Genomic DNA, 18,430 nt, shown 5'->3' on the forward strand with positions numbered 1-18,430 from the left:
ATAATTTTAACCTGTAACTCTTGTCTCTGTTCCTTTCCTTTGCTGAAAGCCCCAGGTTGTGTGTCAGATAAAGGTATTTGGGATTATGTCTGTCTCTGCATCCTTTAACAGATGTTTATGTCTCTGAAAAATACACATTGCAGTCCCAAGCAAATAGCTATGGCTTTTGATGGGTGAAGAGGGACAACTGGGCTTAGGTTTGGGGTCATCTATGAACTTGTGATAATGGTGGCTGCTCTAGCAGTGAGACTACATTTTCTTCAGTGGTTTGATTGTTCATATGATTTATAGTCCAGTTTTCTCCATCAAGATTTGTTGTGGAATTCTGGTTTTGTTTGGTTCTTGTAGTGAAGAGGGTGAGTAGCTTTTGTAGTACATGCAGCCATGGAAGTGGCCATTGGAAATTTCAGGGTTTGCAAGGGGTCAGGCTGTTTTAACAGAGATGCAAATTACTGTTCTTGTATTGAATCCTAAAGCAGGTAGAATCCTTCCTCCAGAGAAAATGCCAAGAAAAGTCACATCATGGCTTTGCTATTACTGCAGAGCACTGAGCAGTGACTGTAAAGTGCTGCTGCATTTTATTTTCTTCCATTTACAGCCAATTGACTGACCTGCACTCTGCAGGAACAACCATGGGATTAGAACTTAATTAACTGGTGGCAAGGGGGACAGAGACAGGTGTCTCCTCCAAGCATGGCTGAAAGGCCCATTTAGGTGCCTTATGAATTATGTTAAAATCAATGCTTATGATCTGTTTGTGCTCCTTGGCACTGCCAGGAGAGCAAAGGCCTTGTGGTTAACTGATTTAGCTCAGAAAATTTGTCTTGTCTTTACACTATGCTATGAACTGCCTTTAAATCAGCTCCCTGAGACTGGAAATAAACTGGTCACTGATTAGATGGGCTGTACAGATTTTCCCCTCTTTGTTAGCCCTCAAAAGTTCTGTCACAGCTGAGAGCAGCAAGAGGCAGAGAGTACCTGCAGGTTGTGAGGGCCAAAATGAGAGATGTGGGACTCCAGGGGCTCTCCAAAATGCAGTTTATTGTATCCAAAATGCAGTTTATTGTATCCAAGAGTTACAGAAGCCAGCCCAGGGTCGTGGGTGACAGAGCCTGTGCCCACAGCTCTCAGCTCCAGCTGCAGGCAGGCCTGGAGACCCTTTGGGTTTGGTCACAATGCATTCTAGACTTTTCTTTTTGGTTACAATGCATTCTAGACTTTTCTTTGCTGAGCATCTTAATACAGTAGAACCAATCTATACCTTAACTATTATCTATAGCCCATCATAACTGCTATAATTACCATATTCATGTTACTGTTCTCCAATCACTACAAGTCAGTACATTACAGTTTAAGCTAGAAGTTGTTTTTCAGTTTTCTTGCAGTGGGAAATTCTGAGACCTTTTTTCTCCTTGCCACATCAGCAGGCTTGTTTGCCTGTGCTATCTTGGCAGAAAGATTTTTGAATGTAGAACCTGATGAAGGAATAGAGATGGAAGCAAGTTTTGATAGAGAAGAAAAGAATTGCTGAGCCAGTCTCACTGGATAACCAAGGAGGCAAAGGGTGTGTGAGTTAGAAGGGGTTTTTATGGCTTAGAGCAAAGGATAAACCCACCTCAAACAAGAAAATGTTCTTACCAAGCAGAAAGAGAGCACAGGCAAAGAAGGCAGCAAATGTTGCAAGTAGAAAGGTGAGTTATTCCTTAAGCTCTTTTAACTTACTACTGTGCATTGTATATAGTTAAATCACTTTTATTATCACTTTTGAAAGAAGCCAAGCAACTCAAAGAACATCCTTCTATTAATCCTAAAAAAATACCCAGAGGATTTTTCCATTCTGCACCTGAGCATGTATTTACATGATGGATTCATTACACCTCATTGAGGGAAGGATGGTGCATTTTTAAGCACACTTATAAATATGTATTCATCTGATAGACTGGAGGAACTAATCTAGGCTTGAGAAGGTCCACAGTGATGAATTTACAAGCTCTTCCCTAATTGCCTCTAAGGGATAGGCTATGGATGGAAGAAAAGAGGAGCAGCTGCAGCTCCAGGGAGATTGTACACATTAGTGATGCTTCAGAACTCAGCAGCTCAGCAGAAGCACCCAGCTCTCAGGGAGTGTGGAAAGAACAGCCAAAGTACAGGAAAATGGGAATGAGGCTGATAACTTGGCACAGAGGCAATCCACACACACACAAGGGGTACAAATAATCTGAGTTTCCAACTCCCTTACCTCAGCATCTCTGAGCAATGCCACCTTCTCTTAGAAAAGACAGGAACAAAACCACAGCCCAGCTCTCCTGCTGAACAAGCCACATCATTAGCAGAAATTTGCTGTACTTCTAGGTCTTCTTGTCCTAATTTGTTTTTATTAGAGATTCTGCTGCTGGTAGGTCACAGCAGACTGACCATCATGTGAGAAAGAAAAAAACCCAGTTATACCTAAAAATACTCCAAGTTTCTCCCACCAGGACCCCCTTTTTGAAGGGGAGAGGAGATTTTGGCCCAGTCATCCCAGCTTTGTGACTCCAGGGGCAGTTGCCCAGCTCTTCTCCCGTTCCTCACATCTCAGTGAAATAAATGCAGACCAAGCAGTGCCAGGAGGGCTCCAGAGCTGCAAGGCTGGGTGAGCAAAAGGGATTTGATCTTTCAGATCAGCAGCTGACCAGACTGATCCCTTTCCTCCTTGGAGCCTTCCCTTCTATCTTCCTCACCTGAGAGGAGCCAGGAGCTGGGAAAATACTCTGGACATGGGGCAGCTGTGCCTCTGGTGCACCTCATGCTCCCTGCACAGACACCCAGACCCTGAGGATCATGCATTTAAAAATTTCTGCAGAAACTACATTACCCTTCCATTTGATTTGTGCTTTATATTTGTGCACCTCAGTCAAACCCAGATTTTATTCCCTTCCTGATTTCCCTGAGATGCTGAAGTTTCTAATTAACCAGAAAGGCTTTTTATTCCTTAAAACTCTCCAGTTATGAATAATTATACTAGCTCATAAATGAAAATTGTCTCTCTGCTTAAATTCTGTAATTCTGGGGGGGAACATGGGGGGGAAAAAGCAAGCATGAAGCAGTGGCCCTTAGGTCATTTGCAACTTATTAATTTCAAGTAAAGCTCTTAGCTAGCTTTTTAACACTGAGTATACTGCAGTGGAATTTAATGGCTAGGATATTAATTACCTTGCAGGCTTTCACATATAGAAAATGGCTTATTTTTATTTTATGTTACAAAGCAGCTGCACCAATGGGGGGGATCCCTCAGCACTCTCAGGTCTGGGCTGTGCAGGCCCTTACAGGTCTGGCTCCAGCCAGGGTGAGATGGGAGTGCCCTGAGCCCTGAGCCTGGCACTGGGCCCATGCAGGATGCACTGGGACAGTGCCTTTGAAGGGCTGGCACCTGGAGCTTCTTCCCCAAATAGAGGCAGCTGCAAGCTGAGGTGCAGCTCCACTGCTCACAAATGAAGCTGGAAAGGGCATAAACCACACTTGATTTGTCTGTGGCAGTGCCTGCTGCCCCTGGAATAGCCCCTCTTGAGAGGAACAGTGGATTTGTCTTTCCAACCCAGCTGTGGGTCTGTTGGGACATAAAAGGAACAATGGGAAGGATTCCACTGATTGATGAATGGAAAAAGAGATTTGCTTTTACAAATAAACTTTAGGTTTGCTGATAAATGAAAATAATGACATTGAGAGATGAAAGAAACAATGGGGAAGAAAAAGCCCTAAATTCCATAAGAATTAAAAATTAAAAGAGAGGGTTATACATTAGAGTGAAATCTTTGGGAAATCTTTGGTATCAGGCATTCTGGGAAGTCTGAACCTCCCAAGTACCTCGGCCAATGGGGAAAGAGAGAAGGGAAATGTGGCTGGGAAATTGGGATAAAAAGGAGGCTGCATCCTCCAAAAATTGGAGAGACTGAGGGGAATGCCCCATGGCCTCTGCCTTGATTGGAATAAAGTCAAAGGACTCCTCTGTCTCCTTTCTGGGCATAAACCTCTGGTGTTTGAGGATTAATTTTCCTAACAAAACCAAACTCAATATTGCTGAACTTCAACAGGTCTGCAGTGCAGAACTTGCTGCACAGAGAAAAAGAGTTTTTGTTTTTATTATTATTTCCTACCTTTTTTTTCCCTCTCTAACAAGAAATAACTCACTTTTCAGCTGTTGGAGAAGGGAGTAATTGATCTAGAGTTTTGCAGTTTGCCTTCCAGAATGGTTTTATTCTTGATGTAGGAATAAAATTCTGTTAGGTCAAATACACAGCAATAAATACAAGAAGCACATTAACTTTAATATATTGGATTATTCCACTTGCTGGTGACAGGGAAAAAAACAAGATTTAATTCCCCTGGCAATGCAGGCATAGAAAATCACTTTCCCTGCCCATGTTTTTTCTGTTAAGTCATCTTTGTCTGTCAATGCTGGTGCTGCAGGCTTTGGTGGGGTTTAATTTTACTTTTTTATTTTAACCTGGTGTGAAAGTAGGAAGTGTTTTCTCCAAGTAAATTGTTCACAAATTCTCTCAATGCCTTTCATTTCTTGCTGTTGCAGGCTCCTTCCCTACTGAGCTGTGTGGAGCTCTCAGTACTGTCAGAAAAAGGGGGATTTTCAGTGTTTTATCTTCACTCTGCCATAGGAGTGGGGCTTCAGCACAGGTGTTCTCCTTTTTCCAGGTGTGCTGGTGTTGGTTTCTCTTCCTACCTTGAAGCTTCTCAGCTAAAACCAGGATTTGCTTTTCCATGCCAACTATTTCTGTGAGGTACCAACACCCTTCAGTGCCACAACATCTGCTGCACCTTTCCTTGTGTATTCCCACATCCCAGTGATGGCTGAGGGCTGCCATGCAGTGGTGAATGTACATTAATGACTCCCAAGTGATGTCCCTTGCAGTGCTGAAGCCTTTCATCAGGTCTCATAGTCAGTCCTTGTGCTGAGTCTTCCCTCTTTTTTCTGGGTGAGCAGTGATGTTAGAAACTTTTCCCACAGCCCTTGCCTTTTCACAGATTCCTATTTTATATTGGAAAAATGGCAGATGAGAAGAGGCAGGAGTTATTTCTCTGCTTGTCATCATGGCAGACAGGTAGAAGAATGTTCTGCTATGGACCAGGCACATGGCAGAAAGGCTGCAACAGGGATTTTGGGTGAGAGAGGAAACATCTCAGCATGCTGGAGGACTGTGACAAAGGATTTGCAAGGGTAAAGCCTTTCTAGGCAGAAAGCTTTGGAAAAGGACTGGACAAATCTGTATGAGGAGAGATGTTCAGATGGGAAGGATCTGAGTTAGGCAGGAGAAGGGGACTTGGAGCAGGCAGGCTTGGGCTGCGTAGTTGGAAGTTTGTGTTGGTTCCAAAGCATCTCTCTCCTATGTGCAAGTCAGCAGGAGAGAAAAGCAAGGTGGGAGTGTCTGTGGGAACCCAGGACATCCCTCTGGCTGTCCTGAGCAGCCAAGAGCCATGCCAGGGGGCTCAGAGACCCTGGCACAGAGCCCAGAACACCTGTGGGTTTGATTATGACCCACGGAGCAAATCACCAACCTTATAGGAAGATCAGCAAGCCATGACAAATTAAGTACAATGATAGTGAAGTTATCATGGGGTGGAAAAGTAGATTTTAGGGTTTCTGGTATGGGGGTTCAGGAGGCAAGATGGAGGGAGCTGGGCATGTCCAGCCTTTCTCCTCCTTCTTCTTGGCCTCCATCTTCTGCTGTGATGGTGGCACTCACAGATTGGTTTAGAGTAGAAGCTCACTGTCTAACATAGGTGATAGGTATTGGACAGTAATTGTAAACATTGTACAGGTAGTTTTTAGTATAAAGACATAACACTGCCATGGGGCAGGCAGAGTGCCTGGAACTGTCCTGCTGGATGGACCTTGGCAGGGCAGGAGAAAGAATTTTACAGATAAGACTCAATACACAACCTTGAGACCGAGAACTGAAGAGCCCTGACTCCTTCTTCAAGCACCGGGCTTGGAAAAGAGACTTTGGAACTTTTCTCAGGGTCACTGTGAGCAGCTAGAGACCCCAACAAGTCTCCATGTGGGTAACTGAGTCTTTGTGGTGTTTTCATCTGTCCAGGCAGAGTTACCAATAAACCAATCTCCTGCACCAGCACACACACTCTGTCTGATTGTATTTGTCTGAGAGAAGAAAGACTTCACGATAATCCTGCTGACAATTAATTGGCTTTTGTTCAGCAAGAGTGAACAAGATCTCATCTTAATCTGTTTCATTATTTCTCCTTGTATAGCAGAGTCAACACAAGATTAGGTTTAATTTTCAAACAAAATGCAAAGTCATTACTCATATCTGGATCAGGATTTTATCTGCTTCATTTTGCAGTGCTTGGTGTGTCAATATTAATGAGAGGAGCTGCATTATGTGTGGGGAGGTAGAAATATCACTGCTTGACTTCAGGACCTTCTGCAAGGATTGCAAAGAGCAGAGCTCCAATACCGTCCTTTCTCTACTCTCAGCTCTTCAAAAAAGAATCTTCATGTTCAGGGAAACTTGGAGAAATGATATAGATATAGATATAGATATATAGATACAGATATAGATACAGATATAGATAGATGATATAGATATAGATAAATAGATACAGATATAGATTATATAGATACAGATATAGATATAGATTATATAGATATAGATTATATAGATACAGATATAGATAGATAGATATAGATATAGATATATAGACACAAATATAGACACAAATATAGACATAGAGATAAAGACAGATATATAGATATAGATATAGATAGATTATATAGATATAGATACATAGATATAGATGTAGATTATATAGATATAGATTATATTGATGTAGATGAGGATATAGATATAGATAGATACAGATATAAATAGATATATAGATTATATAGATTATATAAATATAGATACAGATTACATAGATACAGATATAGATAGATAGATAGATAGATATAGATATAGATAGATATAGATTAGATAGATATAGATATATATTTTATTGATATAGATTATATCGATTATATAGATATATTTAGATATATAGATATGAATATAAATAGATATATAGATATAGATATAGATATAGATATAGATATAGATATAGATATAGATGATATAGATATAGATATAGATATCCCACTGCATTTCAGTGCTTCTGAGCATGGCACATCTGCAGTGTGCTCTGTGGGGGCATGTCACTGCCAAAGCTTCCTGCCCTCCCTGTCAATGCCCAGCCAATGTCACCCTGTTCTTCTACGTTCTTCTAAGCCTTCTCATGTTTCTATTTTTGTCATGGAGTTCTCACACAATTTTATGGAAATAATAATTGGTTTTGCATTCTTTTCTGGAGGAGAAGAAATTTGATGGACTGTTGGTTTGACCAGTGTCATTGGAGAGGTGGCAATTTTTTTTTTTCACCATGATATTTTTATGAAAAATCCCTTTGCCAGGATTTTTTCTCCTGGGAAGCTGGGAAGCTTCAGCTTCTCCCTGTTTTGCTACTTTGGAATGTGATTTGGAGAACTGTTTATCCTAGAGTGTGAATTGTTTTTACTTAATGACCAATCCCAGTCCAGCTGTGTCACACTCTCTGGTCAGTCACAGGTTTTTATTATTCATTCTTTTCTAGCCTTCTCTCTCTATCCTTTCTCTATAGTTTAGTATAGTTTTAATATATCATAATAAATATATCATAATATAATAATATAATATAATATAATATAATATAATATAATATAATAATAATAATATAATAATATAATATAATAATAGCCTTCTGAGAACGTGGAGTCAGATTCTCCTCTCTCACCTCGTCCTGGGGACCCCAACAACAAAACAGGCAATTTCATCCTCCAATCCAAGGTCACTTTTGGAATTCTATACATATCAAGGTTGAGAAATAAACTTCCCTTCTTTTTTACCTTGGAGGTGTGTGTGTCATTTTTATTTCGTGTTCTATTGCAACAAGCCCCTGCTCCTGCTGCAGTGAGATGTGTTTCCCCACCATCCATCAGCCCACAGAGAGTTCTTATGGCTTTATTGCAGCCTCTCTGGGAGCACTGATTGCACTGTGCTTAATGGCTCTGCACAGATCCAGCTCCAGATGAGTTGCTCTGAGAGCCTGCAGGGAGGTGAGCCAAGGGCATGGGTGATGTATCTGGGACTCCTGCCTGCCTGGGGAGGGCTGCAGAGCTCTCTATGCAGAGGAGGAGGGCAGAGGGGATGTGAGACCCTGGGCATGGTCACTGTGAGACACAGACAGCCCTGCTGCTCTGGGTGAGACTCTGTTGTATTTGTGGGGTGCCCCAATGAAGGCAGGAATGATGAATCTGACTCCATGTTCTCAAAAGCTAATTTATTATTTTATGATACTATGTTATATTAAAGAATACTGTACTAAAACTATATTAAAGAATACAGAAAGGATACTTACAGAAGGCTAAAAAGATAATAATGAAAACTCGTGACTCTCTCCAGAGTCCCCACACAGTTTGGCCCTGATTGGCCAAAGAGTGAAAACAACTCCCAGCAGAATCCAATGGAACAATCACCTGTGGGTAACCAATCTCCAAACACATTCCACATGTGAGCACAACACAGGAGAAGCAAATGAGATAAGAATTGTTTTCCTTTTCTCTGAGGCTTCTCAGCTTCCCAGGAGAAAATCCTGGGTGAAGGGATTTTTCCAGAAAATATGAATGTGACAAGACTCTTCTGAGTCTTGTGGGCTGCATTAAGGTCAGAAACAACTCTGCAAGGAAAGACATCTTACTAATTTGAGTGATACTTCAATGCTCTGAGATAGTGTTGAGCAAATTGTGCTGTTCCACTTAAACTTGAAAGGCCTTGGTCCATGTCCAGGCAGCTTTCACTGCTCTGATTACTCATTGCAGTTTAAAAGGCTTCTTGCATCCAATCAAGGTGCGTTGTGTCTGCTGCCCAAGAGGCAGCAATCCTTCCAAAATGTGTACAGGTGTCCTGGATGGCAGGGATAAGCATTAGGGTGTGTGCACTGCAAACCACGCCAGCAGGCACTGCAAGAGAATGAGAAGAAAACATTCACACTAAGCTGCAGCCAGGAAAAACAAGGTGCAGGGCTCAGGAGCAGATGCAAACCACAGCATCCAGGGCAGTGTGATTCATTACCTCTCCTGTGTGTGGCTTGGCATGGAGAGAGCAGCAGCTCCTGCTGCAGCCCGAGTGCCCTCTGCTGTCACTCCCAGCTTGAGGAGCGATCTGCAGAAGCAAACTCCACAACTTCTGTGAAAGTTGTAAAGCGTGTGTTTATTACAGCGAGCATTTAAAGGATCGTTTCTCTTAAATGGCATGCTTGCCTCTGGGAACTCCAGATCCTTTTTTATCTCCCTCTCTAATCCATATGCATGCAATTTCGCAATAGGTTCATACATATTCATTTTACTGATTTTGCCTGACATTTTTTTTTATCAGAAAGAACTCCAGGGTCATCCTGCCCTGTCTCCTGCAGCCTCTCTGTGTCTGTTTCAGAGTTCAAGGGGCCCTCCCTTGTCACTATAGGACATGAAATAACACAATGCTGCTCTTTTCACGGCAAAAAAGGACTTTTTAATTTCTGACTCCAACATTTATAGATTTCCAAAAGTGACAGTGGATTGGAGGATGACAGTGCCACCTCTCCAATGACACTGGACAAAACAACAGTCCATCAAATTTCTCCTCCCCTATAAAAGAATGCAAAACAAGAAGTTATTTACATAAAATGTGTGAGAAAGTTCCTTACAAGAATGTAAACATCAGAAAACTTAGAAAATCTTAAAAAATCAGGGTGACACTCCCTTATCTCTGTCCTTTGGCTGAAGCAGTTTCTTCCAGCATAGGTTTTTTTGCAAGAACAGACAGTCACACCAAACAGCTGTTTGCAAGCTACAGACTTAATTCAAAGATGTACATTTCACCTAAATCAAAATGGATTTCTAGTCTGGAAAATTTTTACTCTGTGTCAGGAGAGTGACACAGCCCCCAGCTGTGCCTGCCTGGCTGTGTGTGGCTTCTCTGTACCTGTGACATCTCTTCCTCAGGGGTCAGTCTTGACCATGAGCATGTTGCTGTGGTTGTCTGTGAGCCTTTGCTTCACACACAGGCTGCTGTGTGAGGAGCTCAGCTCTCCAAGCAATCCAAAAAAAGCCAGGTTCTGTGAGACCTCCCAGCTGAACTCACTGTAGCTGTTCTCTCTGCAATGCCAAAGTGTGTCCCCACTGTGGCATTCACATTCTCTGAAATAATCCCTTCACCCAGGATTTTTCTCCTGGGAAGTTGAGAAGCCTCAGAGAAAAGGAAAACAATTCTTATCTCATTTGCTTCTCCTGTGTTGTGCTCACATGTGAAATGTGTTTGGAGATTGTTTACCCACAGGTGATTGTTGCATTGGATTCTGCTGTGAGTTGTTTTCACTCTTTGGCCAATCAGGGCCAAGCTGTGTCAGGGCTCTGGAAAGAGTCACCAGTTTTCATTATTGTCTTTCTAGCATTCTGTCTGTATCCTTTCTGTATTCTGTAAAAGCTGCACCAAAGGCTAAGGGTGGGTAAAGCAGCACTGCATGACAGTGTGTGCAGGGGTAAGGGAAGGGAAACAATTCCATTCTGAACTGATTCTGGTGCCTCCTGGATCAGAACTAATGCTGAACTCACAGCAGAGCCAGTGACAAAGGACCTGGAAGGTTTGCAGCAGGGCTGGGCTCTGTAGAAGCCTTCCTGTACCTTCTCTGCGCCTTGAATGAATTCTCACCATGTTTGAATGCACTTCTGCTTGCTATTACACTGCACTTTAAGTGCTTCCCATGGGTGCAGGGTGCTGGGGAACAGAGCATGTTCCTCTTCCATGGAATTACAGCACAGTGACTCCTGCTTTTGGAGAGAACTGGCTGACATGCTCCACATAACAGAAAACAGATGCTTGAGCACAGGGGACACATACCCAGTACAAAAGAGGAAATCCACACACAATTGTGTCACTTTATTACAATAGTTTCCCTGGCCTGTGGTGTGTGTGTGGCACCCAGGTGCAGCTGTGCAGAAAGCCTGAGGGAGCAGCATGCACTGTGCCCAGGTGGAAGCTCCTTCCTGCCTTTGGCTGCAGGCAGCAGCAGTCACTACATGTGGAAAGGGGCACTTAAATGGCAGCCCAGGGAGGGAAGGCAGACACATGGACACAAAAATATACTTTCTTTAGGCAACACCAGCTCTGTTAGGGGATGCTCTTCTGAGTGGAATTACTAGGAGTGTTGCCCTGTTCTTCTAAGCCTTCTGATGTTTGCATTCTTGTAATGAACTTTCTCATGCGCTTTTCTGTAAATAATTATTGGTTTGCATTCTTTTCTGGAGGAGGAGAAATTTGATGGACTGTTGGTTTGCCCAGTGTCATTGGACAGGTGGCACTGTCATCCTCCAATCCATTGTCACCTTTGAAAATCTATAAATGTTGGAGTCAGAAATTCAACACCCTTCTTTTTACCCTGGAGATTCCAGTGTGCACATAGTTTTATTTCGTGTCCTATAGCAACACTAGCAGGGACAGTCTGAGTTCAGCAAAGCTTAGGGGTCTGTTCAGGATGGGGCACACAGCCCTGAGTGGTATCAAGAAGCTCAAGTGGGAGCCTGGAGTGCTGTGTTGTCAGCAAGCACAGGGCAGAGGCAGACATGAACTTCTTGCAGACATGGTCAGCAGAGGGGGAGCAGTGTCCTGCCAGCAGAGTCACACTGGATCACCAGGATGCTTGCTGTCTGAAGCATGCAGAGGCCAGGAGGGGGTAAATTAGTTTGTTTTCATTTGTTTCTGGACCCCATCCCAAATTTTTTCTAACCCAGTTCCCTAAGTTGCTGTCATCTTTCTCTCTCCACTAGCATGGAGATGCCATCTCTCTGAGGGAGCCAAACGAAGCCCCAGGGCTGGACACCAGACATGTTTCTCTTCCCAACACTTCCCTTGATAAATGGATGCTGGGAACAGTGTAAGAGAAAAGGATTCAACCTCTCTTGCTTTGCATTATCACTAAAAATTAAACTAATAGTATTGACAGTCAAGCTAGAGCCCCTCTGTAGTAAACAATGTTAACTTTTTATAAATGGAAGAAACCAAAGTTCTCACTGCAGGTAATGGAAACAGTTGGGGACAGGGCTCTGGGTTTCCCTGGTATGTTTGAGACACAGGGTCTGTGGTTTTCTTTATTCTTTTCCCACTCTAACTTCCAGAAAATATACTTAAAGCATCCCTTCAAGTTAAGGAGTGCCCAAGTCAGGAGAGCAGGCAGGGGAGACAGCTGACTCAGGCTGGGTGCTAGGCATTACAGACTAACAGAGGAGCTCTGCAGGATTTTTAGGTGATCTCCTGTCTGACAGAGAACACCAGTGCAAGTGGTGAGGTGCACTCCCAAATTCATTCACATTCTTTGCACAGTCCTCTTGAGGAGGGACGGGCGGTGGCTCCTGGCACCTTGCACACACGTTCCTATGCAGGAAGGCCGAATGCTCCACAGCCAGCAGCAGCACCATGCAGAAACCATCCAAAGGCTGGGGGATGGATGCCCTGAGGGAAGTGAACTGCAGCATGCAGGTCCTGCTGAGCAGAGCTATGGCTCCAGTGTCACGCTGCTGCCGGTGACGCGCGCGCCGTACCAGCCCTGCCAGAAGAGCGTGTCCTGCCCGCCGTGCTCAAAGCGCACAAAGCGCACCCCGGGCCCGTAGCTGGAGAAGGTGTGAGAGATCTGTGGGACAAGAGACAAAGCAGTTGTTAGTAAGTGTCAGACCACCACAAACCGACCATTGTTCAGTGCACAGAGCCCTCAGCCCCGCTGGGCACAGTCAGACCTGCCAGGCTGGGGGAATTTACAGTGGGAGAAGCTTTGATCCCATTGTTCCGAGGGCACTGAATCACTCCAGGTTGGACATTGTGTGCCCAGTTGTGGCCCCTCAGTTTGGGAAGGACATTGAGATGCTTGAGCACTTCCAGAGGAGGCAACGAGGCTGGAGAGGGGCTGGGAACACAAACCCTGTGAGGAACCACTGAGGGAGCTGGGGGTGCTCAGCCTGGAGAAAAGGAGACTCAGGAGTGACCTCATCACTCCCCCCAGCTCCTGAAATGTGCCTGTGCTCAGCTGGGGCTGGGCTCTTTCTCCAGACAGAGACAGAACCAGAGCACACAGCCTCAAGCTGCTTCAAGGGAAATGCAGGTTGGATATTAGGAAAAAGTTTTTCGCAGAAAGGGTGATAAAGTTCTGGAATGTTCTGCCCGGGGAGGTGGTGGAGTCACCATCCCTGGATGTGTTTCACAAAGCCTGGATGTGGCACTGGGTGCCAGGGTTTAGTTGAGGTGTCAGGGAACAGGTTGGACTCAATGACCCTGAAAGTCTCTTCCAACCTGGTGATTCTGTGACAACTCCTGCACCTTATACCTGCTGGTGGTGTCTCAGCAAGGTTCCTGTAAAGCAGCCTCCCTTTTCCTTTTCCAATCATAGGATCATGGCTCCAGAGAAGACATGACAGAGCCTCCTCCTCCCCCTGGAGGATTCTCCTGCTTCAAAAATATTCCTGATTCATGTAGGTCGGGTGTCACCTGCTGAGCCCATACCTGTAACTCACCTCAGTCCAGCTGCCATCATTTCCCTGTGGGATGGTGACAGTGTCACTTTTGTACTCAGCCAGCACATCCTCGTTCTCAGAGAGCAGCTTCACACACAGCTCATAGAGACAACCAGCATCACCACGTCCTGCATACCTACAAGGAGAGCCCAGGTGTTGGCATTACCTGTAAGAGCTCTGCAAAGGCTCCACCAAGCTCACCAAGTTACTGCAGCCTTGCTTGGAGATGGAAACCTGCAATGGTTCTTAGCCCAGCCCACCACCTCCCCTCACTGACCACAGGAACCTGGGCTTTGGAGTTCATGGGCTCCAAAAGCCTGTGGGAGCTGCCTGTGAGCCCTGTCCCACATCCAGGATCCTGGCAGCTGAGGTTTTAAGGCCTAAAAAATATATAATTTTTTATATATATATAATCTTTATATTTTATATATATATTTTAATATATATAATCTTTATATTATATATATATAAATTTATATACATAATTTTAATATTTATATATAAAATTTCTATATATAATTTATATATAGTATATATATTGATATATTTTATATATTTATGTGTATTTATATCTTTATATTTTTATATCTATTTTATATATAGTTTTATATATTTTATATATAGTTTTTATATATTTTATATACAGTTTTATATCTATTGTATATATTTATATATAAAATATTTATTTTTATATTTTAAAATATTTTAATATATTTTATATATATTTTTATATATATATATAGATATATGTATATATATAAGGTCTATGCCCTCCCTCTCTTCCTTATCTTTCTTAACCCTCTGCCTGTCCTCAAAGCCTTCCTTAATACTTACCAGTCTCTTACCATGATTTTAGGCTGGGTTGTATCCATCAGCTCCTCCCAGTAGCCCTCAGCCCTAAGGTCAATGACCTGAGCCTTTCGACACCACCTGAAACACAAGATGTTAACTGGGGTCACAGCCCCTCCTGAGAGAACCAAAAATGCCCCCTTTCCTGAGGAAGAGAAGAAAGCAGCCTTACTCATAAGATGTGACAAAGTATTTATGGACTTCTTCACTAGGAAATTCTTTTCCAAAGTCCCCTGGGAGCTCTTCAATTTTCCAGCCATCACCTCCATTCTCTACCTCTCCCCAGTGCTCCAAGCCTTCTGCAAATGGCAGAAAAGAGACTTGGATGAGTCCTGTGGACGTGGGGAACTTGACCATCTCCCACTGGAACATTCCTCTGGCTTGGGAAAGTTTGATATTAGACACAGCACTGATTTTATATGTAGACTATGGATATGTTTGTTAAGTAGAGGTCAGGCAAAAACCTTTAGCCTGACTGAGCCCAATCACACCAAACTTTAATATTCCCCAGCAAAGTGGCTGTGTATGTGTGGGTCTAAGAAAGTACTCCAGGGAAAGAATTTAGGTATTCTGAAGTGTCACCCTTTTCAGTGTCACAGCACACAAACACTCTGGGGACAGATACTGATTGCTTTGTTTCTAAGTATTCTAAAGCACTAAGTGGTATTTTCTGAAGCAGAAGACCTTAAACATCAGGGTTTTCAAAAGGCAAACCTGGATGCTGGAAAAGCTTGCAGAAAGTCACTTGTAAACAAAATGGGGAAGCTGTGTTGATGCTGCTTTGGTCTGTGATGTGTGAAATTGTTGCTGCTTGGGTTGTGAGGCTTGGTTACTGCTGCTTATTGGTAAGCAGCTTATAGCTCTGGCAAGTGAAGGTCACAGATTCAGAATGATGGCACATGGGGTGTGTGCCCAGTCTCTAACATGGGCTGAGGTGAGGAGAGTAAAAACAGGATTGGCCTGAGCTGCTCCAAGGAGAGAAGCCTGAAGGGTTTGGTGAGCTGAGGGCAGACTCACCCCTGAGCTGGGAAAGGCTTCATCTCTCCTGTCATGGCTTGGCAAGAAGCAATACAGAAACAAATGCCACAGCCATTACTGTGTTGGATGGTTTCTACAAAGGACATCTTTGTGCCTCAAACACAGAGATTTAGATCCTTGCAGAGGTTAGATAAAGTGAATGCTATGCAAAGCCTTTTGCAAAGGCTGATTATCAAGGGCCTTTGTGCTCATTAAATGATTTGGCTGCATGGATTGAGTGACTTGACTTTTGGGCAGGGGGAAAATTCTGCAACCTGACAGCAACTAAGATGTATTTTCAAAGACCAGACATACACAATTCTCAGTGCCTGGTCATCTCTCTGTCACCCTGAAGCTTGTTGTGATGTCTCTCAAGGGCTGATTATCAAGGGCCTTTGTGCTCATTAAATGATTTGGCTGCACGGATTGAGTGACTTGACTCTTGGGCAGGGAGAAAATTCTGCAACCTGACAGCAACCAAGATCTATTTTCAAAGACCAGACATACACAATTCTCAGTGACTGGGCACCTTGGAGCTTGTTGTGGTGTCTCTCACCTTCACCACATGGGTTCTTGATGAGATTCCTCCTTTTCTTACTCAGGAAGTAGAAGCTTTGCCAGTCCTCCACATCTGACTCTGCTCTGCTGAGGCCTTCCTGCTGACACTTCAGGATCCAGAGTGCAGCTCCATCAACCAGGTTCCTCCACTGGCAGCAGACCAGGCGGCACACCAGCACCAGCTCCACCGCAGGAATGGAGGCCAGGATCCGGAGCAGGACTGCTTCAGGGAGGGACTCCATGCCTGGGGCAGGGGGCACAGCTGTCTGAGAGACAGGCTGGAAAGCAATGGTGAGGGTTTCCCACCCTCAGCAATGCCAGACACTGATGCAGTAGAAAAAAAGGGAAAATGAATATGTTATCTGTCACAGACATATTTTATGAAAAAGCCTTTCCTTAGGATTTTTCTCCTGAGAAGCCTCGGAGGAAAAGAAAAACAATAATTATCTGCTGCTGTGGAATGCAACAGGTGCATCTTTGATTGGTCCATGTTGGTTGTTTCTAATTAATGGCCAATCACAGTCAGCTGGCTCAGACTCTCTGAGAGTCACCAGCTTTTGTTATTCATTCTTTTCTATTCCTTGCTAGCCTTCTGATGAAATCCTTTCTTCTATTCTTTAATATATCATTTTCTTTTAATATAATATATATCATAAAATAATAAATCAGCCTTCTGAAACATGGAGTCAAGATTCTCATCTCTTCCCTCGTCCTGGGACCCCTGTGAACACCACCACAGTTATCTGAAGGTAGGATTTTTGATTCCTAGCCTCAAGGTCTCCTGTTCCTCATTACATTAATAGCCTGAAGCAGATTACTATTTTTATATTCTAAGTAAAAGCCCTGAATTAAATCTGCCCACAAAATGTGTGTATTTGACCACTGAGTTTGTTCATTTTCCAGGCTGGAATCAGTCCTTCCAGAATCTCTGCTGCTGCAAAAATCAGCTTCCTAGTAATGATTTCCTCTGCAGAGGAAGGCACATGGGTGCCTTGTTCTGCCTTTAAGAACATCCCTGGTAACAAATGCTGCAAAGCAGCACTCAAATATCAGTGTTAAGCTTCTTGCCAGCCACCTTTGCAGTGGTTCATTCTATATCTGACAGCCTTTCCCTCAGAGTGCTGGCACTTCATCAGGAGCCTGTATAAAGTAAAGGTCTGAAAATAACTCAGCTGATATTCTCTAATATTCTAATGTCTACGGCCTCATAACTGGAGAAATTAAGTCAGAAGTGTTTGCTCTAACTTCACGTGCTAATTCTGAACTCCAAGCAGCTCTCTGCTGCCCTGAGGCCAGGTGCAGGTGCTGCAGGACTGTGGAAAGATGAGTTTGCAGATTCAGAGCCTGTGGCATCTGTGAGGGATGCTCTGTGCCACTGCTTTGATGTCAGCTGAGTCCTGGTGCTGGGAAGCTGCTGAGGTTGCAGCAAACTGCATGGATGCAGCCAAACTCCTCAGGAATGACTCAGTGAGCCTGGGAGAGCACTAAGAACAGAGCTGAAATACCCTGGCATGCAACTAAACAAAATACAGCAATGCCAAACCTGGCAAGGAAGGGAAGAAACTGGGAGTCACTGCTGTAGCAGCATTGTAAATCTAAACGTTCAGATGTGTCTATCTGCACTGCACCCAGCAGGGGCAAACTGTAATTTACAACTCCCAGACAGAATTAGTGATTTCTTATTCTCCCCACACTTCCAACCCTCAACCACAGTCCCGAAGGCCAAAACATAATTTTTTAAAAGCAGGCGGGAGGGATCATGCTGGTTTCATCTCGTACAGGAATTTCAGAAGCCTCTCCTGCTCCCTGCATGCTGATAGAGCGCTGTTAGCCAGGCTTCCTCACGCACTCGGGAGAGGGACGGAGGCACCTTTCCTTTTTCCTTTCCTTTCCTTTCCTTTTTCCTTTCCTTTCCCACCCCAGCTAAGCACCCAAACCGACCAGGCTTTACATCACGGACACGCTCCGGCAGCGCGCATCCCTTGACGCGTTCGGGGCACTGCGTGTCCCTCCTCTTTCCCCAGGAGACACCCCGGGAAACCCGCGGAGGCTCAGGGGGGGCACCGAGCGCTCTTACCTGAGCCGCAGGGGCCGCTCCGAGCTGGGCTGCACTGAGAACGGCACACGGGGCTGGGGCGCCTGTCAGAGAGAACCGAGACCTGTCAGAGAGAACCGGGACCCGCCCCGCGGCCCCGCCTGCTCTGCCCAAACACGGTTCTGGGCGGTCCGGGCTCTGGTCAGAGAGAACCGGGACCCGCCCCGCGGCCCCGCCCTGTTCCGCCCAGACGAGGCCCCGAGGCCCCGCCCCAGGCCGGCGGCCCCGCCCTGAGGCCCCGCCCCAAAGAACCCCGCCCTAAAGCGGCTCCGCCCCAAGGCAGCCCCGCCCCG

General features: G+C 44.5%; 1 protein-coding gene across 2 annotated transcripts; it reads right to left on the reverse strand.

Moving 5' to 3' along the window:
• Positions 1-11,485: 11,485 nt before the first annotated feature.
• LOC139600821 (F-box only protein 2-like) lies at positions 11,486-18,196 on the reverse strand. 2 transcript variants are annotated; one of them, XM_071449299.1, is made up of 6 exons: positions 18,120-18,196; positions 16,041-16,286; positions 14,640-14,766; positions 14,453-14,548; positions 13,619-13,754; positions 11,486-12,744 (listed from the first exon to the last, which is right to left on the reverse strand). In XM_071449299.1, the coding sequence occupies exons 2-6, from the start codon at positions 16,282-16,284 to the stop codon at positions 12,610-12,612; spliced, it is 738 nt and encodes a 245-aa protein (XP_071305400.1). In that variant the 5' UTR covers positions 16,285-16,286; positions 18,120-18,196; the 3' UTR covers positions 11,486-12,609. The 2 variants fall into 2 exon arrangements, with proteins under 2 accessions (XP_071305400.1, XP_071305401.1); XM_071449300.1 differs by having other exon boundaries at positions 13,608-13,754; positions 16,041-16,366; positions 18,120-18,191.
• Between the last annotated feature and the right edge of the window lie 234 nt (positions 18,197-18,430).

This window comes from Agelaius tricolor, unplaced genomic scaffold (assembly GCF_023055355.1).
Source record: "Agelaius tricolor isolate 1412-34295 unplaced genomic scaffold, bAgeTri1.0.p SCAF_28, whole genome shotgun sequence".
In the NCBI taxonomy this organism is placed as follows: domain Eukaryota; kingdom Metazoa; phylum Chordata; class Aves; order Passeriformes; family Icteridae; genus Agelaius; species Agelaius tricolor.